Source organism: Phyllostomus discolor, chromosome 2 (assembly GCF_004126475.2).
Source record: "Phyllostomus discolor isolate MPI-MPIP mPhyDis1 chromosome 2, mPhyDis1.pri.v3, whole genome shotgun sequence".
Taxonomy (NCBI): Eukaryota; Metazoa; Chordata; class Mammalia; order Chiroptera; family Phyllostomidae; genus Phyllostomus; species Phyllostomus discolor.
This window is the reverse complement of record NC_040904.2, coordinates 177,218,759-177,229,313: the sequence shown is the minus strand read 5'-3', so window position 1 is coordinate 177,229,313 and position 10,555 is coordinate 177,218,759. Positions and strand designations below refer to the sequence as shown.

The 10,555-nt window shown below is 44.3% G+C and overlaps 1 protein-coding gene across 4 annotated transcripts in view; it reads right to left on the bottom strand.

Moving 5' to 3' along the window:
* Positions 1 to 613: 613 nt before the first annotated feature.
* DENND5B (DENN domain containing 5B) overlaps positions 614 to 10,555 on the bottom strand; it is a 168,015-nt gene continuing 158,073 nt past the window's right edge. For 2 of the 4 annotated variants that reach the window (XM_036019194.1, XM_036019193.1), the window contains 5 exons: positions 9,332 to 9,414; positions 8,994 to 9,120; positions 6,917 to 7,091; positions 2,164 to 5,419; positions 614 to 2,131 (listed from right to left, as the gene is read on the bottom strand). In XM_036019194.1, coding sequence (XP_035875087.1) covers positions 5,236 to 5,419; positions 6,917 to 7,091; positions 8,994 to 9,120; positions 9,332 to 9,414 — 569 coding nt within the window. In that variant the 3' untranslated portion in view covers positions 614 to 2,131; positions 2,164 to 5,235. Of the gene's footprint in view, positions 2,132 to 2,163; positions 5,420 to 6,916; positions 7,092 to 8,993; positions 9,121 to 9,331; positions 9,415 to 10,555 lie in introns of those variants that run through there. The other 2 variants (XM_028531886.2, XM_028531887.2) reach the window with 1 other exon arrangement.

Here is a 10,555-nt window from a genome sequence, read left to right as displayed (position 1 = left end):
TAGTGAGACTTTCCCTATCTAACAAACACACTTATAACTGCAGTCCAGCTCCAAGGAGCCCCAACCATACCTTCAATCTCTCTTCTTTGCTTGTTATATTATTACATTACTTATGTACTACTTATTTACCATGTTTATTGTGTAACTCCTCCATTAGAATATAAACTCCATGATGGCAGGCATTTGATGTAGTTGTATGTTTAAACTGATGTATGCCCATAATCTAAAGCAATGCTTAACACATAGTGATAATCAGTGAATCTTTGCCTTCTATTTTCACCAGATTATAATGCTAGTTATTCTTTGAGTGTCTCATTTAAAAAATCCTTCACTTTCCCAAGTTTATAAATATTCTGTATTTTCTCACAAAAATTTTGTTTTGCCTTTTAGGTTGAGGTTAAACCACTAAGAACTGGGTTTTGGTATGATGTGAGTTGGAGACCCATGTCTGTACCCGTACCTACTTCTCAGCCCTTCTGCATAACCAACCAGCTGCCCAGCAGGCTGTGCTTTGACTACTTAATGGTCTTGGTGTTCTCCCTGTACTCTCTGACTTCACTTGCTCTGTCAAACAGTCAGTACTATGATTCTACAATAATGAAGCAAAACAAAGTATCAATCCCACAGTTTTATTGTAAAGAACAAAGCATGAAAAGTCATATTTAAATGTACTCTAAAACCTGAAAACCCCACGTCAGTTCTCATCGTATGTATGCTAAAGTGCTTGATATCACAATACTCTTTAAGTTTCATATTATGTTCAGATGAGGAACAAAAATCCAGTTCTGATGCATTTGTTAATAATACACAGAAAAACAATATAATTTAAATGCAGAAATGCTCATTTGTTAAAAAGATACACAGGGTACATTTATACATGGTTCAAGTATAACATAGAGGATTTTTTCTGTATGTCTAACACCTTCGGTTGATCGACAGCAGGCATTCCTTGCCACACCTCTGCGTCAAGAAGACTCGGTGTCTGGAGTAAAGCACGGAGCCACACAGAACACATTCAGGAGACTGAACCAAGCACGATCCCGTCCCACGTAACCCAAGGATACCCTGGATTCCTGCAAATGAGGCGGATTACTTTTTCAAAGGAGAGAGGTTTTGGTATTTTTCACTCTGGTGTTCATTGCTCAGTGTCACACCTTTCCGGAGTCGATCTTTACTTTGTCCTTGGAGGACGGTGAATCAGTTCTAGAAAGATGTGAAAGGATGAGGTTCTCCTTGAGTTGTTTTGAGCACACTCCACCAACACTCTCCAAAAAGCTTGGAAATCGGTTTGAATGAAGAGATTTAGAAATGTATTTTAATAGGAATAAGGGGCCTCATAGTTTATTATTTGTTTCTGTCTCCTATGCAGCTAAATGGTAATGTGATGAATACTTAACATAAGAAACAGGAACTTCAAAAGACAAAGATGACCCTGAAACAGGGTTCACTTTAAGAAGTAAAGAGGAGCGGAAGACTGCATTCTCAATCCGTGAAGGTGTCTTAATACTGAAACATAAATAGCGAAGGTTCAGATTGTCCTTTCAACACGGTGAAAAGGATGGACTCGTTTCTGTAAACCTCACAGAGAAAACACTCACAGTTCTCAAAATAAAAATCTTCTGAAAAATCATAATTCTTAGCAGAGAGATGTTCATTATTAAGAGTTACACTCCCACTGCTATCAAATAAGTATTTCCCTGGGGATCTGAGGTCCTCGCCTGTTGCCTCAAGTTTCGAAACATCTAGAGGTGTCAACATATGCTACCCATAAACTGTTATGTGTCGCCTCTACCCCTTTCACTTACATTTACATACAATGGTGACTTATTGCCAAAAAAGGAAATATAAGCAATTCAGTATTTCCCCCATATCATTCATAGAGTGGACAGAAGCTCATGAAAATAATTTTTAAAAAAAGCCACGTTAAAGTAAATACCACAGGGTTACAAAAAGTACAAAAATGTGTGAAACATTTAAAATGAATTTTAGAGGGAAATCGTAAACTTTTGCAGGTTTTAGGTCCCTTACACCAAATTCTTGCCCCCAGTGGGAAAGAGGATGGGGAGGGCGGGGAGGCCGTACTTTTTTCCCCCGGTAGCCTGTTTTCCGCCACCTGGAGCCCCACTTTTCTCTATGACCAGTACGACCGACCGGCCGACGGACCAACTGACCGGACCCTGTGCCCCTGTCAATGTCAAGGTGCTAATGAGCCCCAACAGGGTGCAGCTGTGGGGTCTCACGCGTGACACCAACATCAACATGGGGGTGAGGCTGCTGTGCCACAAAGGGTCAGACTAGGAGCTTCAGGCCACTTGAGAAACACCTAAAAAAGGTTTCAAGAAGTACTATTTTTGGCAATGTAATTTTAAAAACAATTTCTTTTTAAGCCATTATTATGCAAAAATACTAGTTATAGTTCCAGGCATTACTTCTAATTTATTTTGAGGGAAAAATGTCAATTACAAAACTGATTTTTATTTATCTTTGAGGTGTGATTATAAAGCCCTGTACTAACTTTAAAAATAAACATAACAGAAAGGATACCTCTTAAATGGATGTGGCCCTTCCCAAGGTCAGCGTGCGTGGAACGCTGTGCACATTTTTCTGAGGATTCTGCTGTTGCCCTGCTCAGAGTCACTGGGTGTTGGCTCAGAGACAGGGAGGAGCCACGCAAGAACTACATCTCATTTCTTTAGAATTGTGTTTCTTGTGTGACTCAAACTCTGCTAGAGTGTCTTTTTTATTCATCGGCTTGGATCCCAGGGGCTGCAGGCCTTTCATGCAGCTCACGAAGAGGTCCTCCCATGCTAGCACGAGGGCTGTTATCACCGCACTGAGATAAACGGGTTCCCAAGGCGACCACTTCAAAGGGCCTGGCGTGGTAGAGGGTGTGTCTCTTTCTCTTGAAATCGGTCACGTCATGGTTACAGTGTAGTTTTACTACACAAAGTGGGATAAAACTTTAGGGATAGTAACTCTCTGTAAGGTCATGGTTTTATTCACAGACCCCACATTGAATTTTCTCCCAGTTTTTTCTACTTGTGAACAATTTGTTAAAGTAAATATTAATCCTCGTAAGTGATTATTAGACACGAATATTAACCCTTATCTCCTGTCTGTATGGGTGAATGTCTGAAGAGCCGAGGGCAGAAAGGCTACTCGGATGAGTGCTCTGCAGGTCGGCCGCGTGCAGCCTCGGGTAACAAAGAAACTGGATTCTAGACTGTGTTGTCCCTGACCAGCTGTGGGAGTACTGAGTCTCTTTATCTGTTAAGTGTTCCCACCTATAAAATGAGAAGGCTGGACTAGACGGCTCAATCTATCTAAGCGGTCCCCCTGGCTGCCCGGAGTGTGTCAGAAGCATGGCCTCATGGAAAGGGCAGTAAGAACAAATCCCTGGATTGGATCCTTCTCTGGTTCCTGATCACTGAAATGCACTAAGGGCCTGGTGTAAAACAGGCTCTCAATGCCTCCCATTATAAGAATTTCTGTGTCCCTGAACAGCCACACCGCCACAGACATGCTTTAGCCTCAAGCAAACCAACCTCTGGTCTCCCAAGTCACCCAGAACCACCGTCTTAAACCCTTTCCATGGTTTCTAAATTCTTCAACCCCTTCCCCTGCTCAAGAATGAAGTCACACACCAGAAGGAGGCGTGCCTTGGCTGCCCTGGCGGAAGAGTTACATGAAGGGAGCGAGGTCCTTGTTTCATGAGTTTCTTCCTGCAGGAAGTCAAGGAAACACGGCTGCTGGCTACAGCCCAGGGTCCTCAGGTGGCACAAGGGTCCTGACAGGCCATGGCTTTGCGTCTTGGCCACAACTGGGAACAAAACCCAGAACTCTGCTCAGGGAATTTCACTGCTAGCAATGTGCAAAAGCCTAATTACAGGACCTCCTGTATGATGAAGACGTAAGGTAACTAGCTAACACCACATTTATTTAACTTTCTCATATAACACCAGACTGGAAAGTTCCTCATAATATTTGGTCTTTGAAAACTGCGCGTCTTGTTTCGCTTGCCTTTCGCCGTCCGTGCCGTCCTGGCTCTCCCCCACCCCTGTGGGCCGCTCGTCTGACATCACCAGCCCTTCTCACAAAGGAACGTAGAGCTTGCCCCCAACACCCAGAAAGGGCTGTTCTTTCTCTCCCCTTCTGTTATTTGCATTATCTTGGTCAACAAATACTTTCACAAAAACATTCCAAGCCACACAGAGCCCTCCTCCTTCTCTGAAATTCCTTCCATTTCCTGAGAGGGGGATGGGCGCTGGAGAGGGGAGGGGGTGTTGGGAACCAAACAAAGGCAGGGTTTATGGTTACCCCTCAGAGGTAAGAGGCCACTGCAGGGTTTAGATGGCCAAATAAAAAGTAGAGGATCACACTGCTGTTTGCAGTTGTTATGACTATGAGGCCAACGCTTTGAAATTCACATCTGCCCAAAGTACCTCAAATTCCAAGAATAAAAATGCTAAGAATGAAGTTAGTCTAGGCTAATCTTTCCGAACTGTAAAGAAGTTATAATCCCACAATTTAACACACTTCTCAAGGCTTTGTGTGTTCTCTTTCCAGTTAAGCCAAGCTCCTGGGGTTCAGTATTTAAAGTATTTGAATTATATCTTCATCCTGTGGCGATAAAATTTTTTTTTCCCAAAAGACTGGAAAAGTGACTCAACTCATATGAATGAAACTATTTGCAACTTAAAAGATACAAGTGAGGACCGCCCCGTACAGTAAGTAGGGCTGCTTACATTCACGATGCAAAGGGCCGCCACCAGGGTGGATGGCTGCGGCACAGCAGTGCATCCTGGGTTCCTGTGTGATACCTGGAGGGAGAAAAGCCCGGCTGGGCTGCCCTCTATTTACACGTTTACTGGCTTCTTCCTGACTAGCACCACTCTTCCCCTCAACTCCCAACGCTTTTAAGCTACTTATTTTAAATCACAGGAATATTCAACCTAAGAAAAGTATCTCATTAGAGTAATATAATTTCTTAAAGAAGATAGCGTATTTACACACATCTAACACATGAAAATACTCTATTTGATACTAAATTCCTGGTTCAAACGAACTACTATACAGCATTTTGCCTTGTCTGTGGCGTGAGGACTGCTCATGTGGGGGGGCGGGCAGGGTGTGCCGCCCCCGTGCAGTGGCCCACTACCTGTCAGACAAGTCCGAATGGGTCCCAGATGGAGAGGTCAGGAGCAGGGGTCTGGACTGAGTGTCTAGCCAGCTGGCCTACACGTCCACTCCTTTGATGAGGGATCCTTCTAAGACTATGGTGAAGTCCTGAATGGTCTGCAGAATGCGGATGAGGGAGTTGACGGTCATGCGGTCCCGCAGGAGGGCACTCTCTTCGTACATTCGGGTGATGGCAGGGCACTCGGCTAACAGCGGAATCCACTGCGGGAGCAGGCGGTCCCTGCGGGCCCAAACAGAAACAAGTCCTGAGTGTGGCTGGCGCCTGGCCCCGCTGCGGAACACGGCACATACACTGGAGTTTCCACGGGGAGGTGCTGGCTTCCTCAGCAGAGAGGAAACCCGAGTCAGGAAACTGGGTATTCACCGGTCAGAAAGGTGCAGTAACGAGACAGCGTGAGCCACTGGGAGTACCCATCACATTCTAAAAGCAGGCCTGGGCAGACTGGCCACGAGGATTCCTGCACATCAAAGAAATTCTCTGTTCTCGTTTTACCACTTTTAAAAAGAGGCAGAGTGAAATTTTGTACTTCCTTTCTTCTGGGGTGTTACCTGAATGTCTGTGGCAGGCATGCAAACTACACTGACCTTCTGGGAAGAAATACTACATTAAATAGTAGGGATTAGCTTTTTCTTTTTTCAAATAACTTACACAAATAACAAGGTAAAGAACAAAATCAAAGCAGAACATTAAGCAGATTTTGTAAACCAAAAGAGGGGCTGCGCTGGCCTAAGAAACCAGAACAGCGGAGACGTGAAAGACGATGGGGATGAGGCTCTGAAGGGACTCTGAGGGCACAGCTGAACCTGGGCCCCTTTCATCAAGAAGAAACTCAGAACTCAGTTCTAGACACCAGTTGTTTCAGGAGGAGGACAAAATCTCAGTCTCCAGTGTTTCTTGATTAAACCCTGACATTAACTGTCACTAAGGACCTAAGACGTCCTTACTGAGCAGCTTTCAACATGCCTTCCGGAACAAAGACCACCGTAACAGGACCATCCTGCACCTCTCCTCGGGGCTCTCCGGTTCAGAAGAAAACGAACAGTGTGCACACACACACACACACACACACACACCTTCTAAAGGTTTGTATGCTTCATTTCTTACAATTCTGAGAGCCATTTTAAGTTTATATAGCTCATATTTGTCATTTTCAAGAAATAAAGGGGTGGGAAATTGTCTTCAAGAGAAAACTATACAGTAAGAATTTTGCAATGTTATTAAATTCACTATGGTGGTGTATGTACACCACACAAGCTCTACACAGTAAACACACGTGTGTGCACAACTATCTACCAACCTACCCACCTATCGTGGGAACCAGGAGACTGCACTGGTTGAGAGCCTGGGCTCTGGAGTGAGACTTGGGGTAAATCTTGGCTCACCTCTTTCTAGCTGTGTGGCCTCGGGGAAATTTGTTAACTTATATGTGCTTCATCTGTTTTCTATTTTCTCCTCTACACAATGAAGATACTGGTTGCTACTTCAACTAGTGGTGATGGTGAACAGTAAGAGGATTCGATGAAATAATGTATATGAAGTACTTAGCACAGTCTTTACCCAATACATAGCAAGTACCCAATAAACAGCAATCTGGTAATGAAACGTGGAATGAAAGAAACCCTGGGGAGAGCTTTGGGAAGGGCATGGTCTGGTTTAACGCTTTCTCTTGTTCAACATGTAAACAAAGACAGTAAAAGTCAACAACTGGCTTTATACCGTGTTCCAAGGCAAACTAAAATCTGGAATTTGCCATCCTTCCCAATGTTCCTGGGTGCAGTATTAATAGCGTTCACATAGTGGCAGAAGGTTTTGCAGGACGATTTCTGAATAAGGACATCATCTTCGCTGTCTAGGATCTGGTCAGTGGTTTCAAAATAAGCAACCGCTTTCTCTGGGGAAGGAAGTCAGAATCACATCACAATATACATCAACACTTCATAATAGAAAGATTAATCACTGGGTTTATTCTTGAGACACGAATGATGTTTTCTTTGTATCACAGCCAGTGCTGAAACCAAAATCATTACTTTATCATTGGTTTCACAATGAATTCCAGAGGTCCCTGGTTCACTGTGGAGTAATATGCTCCTGGGAGTTTAGTTTCTAATTTAGACTGAATTTTAGAAGGCTGGAAAATGTTTACTTCTCTTTAGAATAACTTTAAGAAATGAAAATTGGCAAAAAAGAAGGAAAATAAAAATAGACTCCTCTGTTAAGGCTGGACCCTTGTAGGAGTAAAGCAGCAACACCGTGGTGGCCACAGAGACGATGCCCCGTCCCAGCTACCGAATGGCAGGCTAACACTCTGCAGCAACATCTCTGAAGTGAAACTGAATCAGTTCACCTGAGAAAGAGGGGTGCACACATATCAGAAGCAGGATCGGTAGTCTATGCATTCCAGAAGAAAAAAAATATCATTTCCAGGGTCCTAATCTGTCCCTTTTCCTTCTTTCATACAAAAACTCTAAACAAGATGAAATCGACTACTTTATCTAGGCCTTATTTACAAAACACAAGTGATTAACCACCCCTTTAAAGAAACTGGCAATTCTAGAAGAACTGCATACCAAAGTAAAGAAACAGTTTAGCAAGCTTGAGCAGCACACTCCTGTGGAACTTTCTGTGATGATGGAAATGTCTCCATCTGTAAGGTCCAACAGGCAGCTACAGTAGGGCTGGGTGACGAAGGGAGTGAACTTGACATTTAAATGAAATCGGTGTAAGTTTAAACAGCCACATGTGGCCAGTGGTTACCGCATCGGACAGCACAGAGCTAGAGTCATGCTTCTAAAACATGTTATACGCAAACCGTCCTAAAACAGCTCCCTATCTTATTCAGGGTAACAACCCAGGCCCTCCCAGTGGAGGACTAGAGGGCCCCACCTAACCCGTCTGGCAGTAAACACCCCTCTCCCCAAATATCCTTTCTCTCACCCTCACTCTGCTCAGTCCCCTGACACCCCTGCTCCTCCATGAAGAGGCCAGGTGCACTGCTACCTGGGGCACGTACCCTGGCCCTCCCCACAGCCTGCGTGCTGTCCTCCCACACGTTCCCATGGCTCACTTTTCACTTCCTCACCGTCTTTGTTCAGTGTCGCCTTGTCAACCTTAAGCCTCTAACCACCCCGGTAAAAAGAGCTCTTGCCACTCCATTTCCTCTCACCATGTTCTATTTTTTTTCCAGATATCAGCGATCACCTTCCACCATACTAGATGAACTGCATGTTTGTTATGTTTTTGTGTATTATTTGTCCTCCCTGATTGACCACAGGAATTTGTGTTTTACCTTTTTTAAAAAAAGATTTTATTTATTTTTAGAGAGAGGGGAAGGGAGGGAGAAAGGGAGACAAACACTGACACGCGAGAGGTACATCGATCAGTTGTCTCTTGTTTGCCCCCATCTGGGGGCCTGGCCCACAACCCAGGCATCTGCCCTGACTGGGGATCAAACCGGTGACCTTTGTGTTCGCAGGCTGGCACTCAATCCACTGAGCCTCACCAGGCAGGGCTTGTTTTGTTACAGCTTGATAAGTATCTTGAGCATCTAGACTAGTGTCTGGAATATGGTGGACACTATAAAATTTGTTAACTAAATGAAAAGCAAGGATGGTACTTATTTGATATTTACTAAAAAACAAACAAACAAACAAACAAAAAAACAAAAAAAAAAAACAAACCAAAAACCCAACACAGTCCCTTATCACTAATCCTTGTTTGCTCAATTCCTGGATTTTTGAGTTTTCTAAGAGGCATCTCCATGACCTTATAACAACATCCATCTGCTGAAACTTACCTATGAAGTCCCAGATGAAGACATTCTTGTGGAAGATGCGGGCAGATTTGAACCCGTGGTGGAAAACTTGTTCGAGTGCTGCCACCAGGCCATTCTCCCCACACAGCAGCACCGTGAGGCTTCCTCTCTGTGGGACACAACACACGGGGCCAAGAGTCATCTGCCGCGCCCGCGTTTCAGAAACCCGCTAGAGAACCAAGTGCTGAGGGCAGCTGGGAAGCACGGTTCTGCAGCTACTACCTTACAAATGAGAACTAAAACACCCTGTATTGCCTGGTGTATCATGATTAAAAGTGGTTTCAAAACCCTACTGTGCTAAATTTTACAGCTCATCGTACCTCTTTTTCGGGTTTGTGAAAATGTTTCACAATATTGTTCACGGCTTCTCCGATCCCTTCTTGGATCTGTCCAGCATTGGGTTCTGAAAAATAGTAAACACTGGCTGAATTCTCATGCAACGGAGATAAACCAAAGAATGATGGGTTATCAACTGTGTCCACCTACGCAGGCAACACTCCACCAGCGCAGGCTGGCCTTGCCAGGGGCTCCAAAAACTTGCCTTGGGTCAGTTTGGCCAAATGAGAAGCATCTTGGCACAATGAAAAAGAATCCAAGAGACCCCTAGATTTAAACCCCAGTCTTACCCCAGTAATCTATAACCCTGGTCAAATGTCTCACTCCGAGTTTGACCTTCCTCAATCTAAACAGGGAAAACACACCCCTCATGCATGGGTAACTGGGAAAACTGAGTGAGATATTAGGTGTAAATCTCCTGGCATGGCACCTGTCAAAAGTGCTAGCGTAAGCTTTCTCAAAACAGCACTACCGCATGAAACTGGACTGATTCAGAAGTTGTATAATTGGATAGGATGAGGTGGAACCTATTTTTAAGTTTTAAATCAGCATAATTAAGGTATTGCACACAACAAATTCAACAACTTTAAGTGTGCAATTTGGTGAGCTTTGATAGTGATGCGGCCATGTAACCACCACCACCACCACAATCCTAACACAGAAACTCCCACTACCCCAAAAAGCTCCCTTTGCCCCGAGTCAGCCAGTCCTGTTCCCCAGTTCTCCACCCTGGCAGCTGCGGATCTGCCTTCTAGCACTATTACATTGCCTTTTTTAGAACTTATTATAGAAGGATTCCTATAGTACCTAGTCTTCTGCATCTGGTTTCTCTCACTCAGCAGCATGTTTTGTGATTCACCCACGCTCTTAGATGCATCAACAGTTTGCGCACATTTACCCACAGCTGGGAAGTATCCCCTTGAACAGGCATAGCACAATTTGTTTATCCATTCATCAGCTGTGGACAGTGAGGCTGTGTTCACTTTTTTTTTTAAACATCAATGTGTGGTTGCCTTTAGCACGCCCCCCTACTAGGGACCTGGCCTGCAACCCAGGCGTGTGCCCTGACTGGGAATCAAACTGGCGAGCCTTTGTTTTGCAGGCAGCACTCAATCCACTGAGCCACACCAGCCAGGGTGGGCTGTTTCCATTCTGACTACATGAATGAAGCTGCTACGAACATCTGAGTGCATGCCTCGGTGTAGATA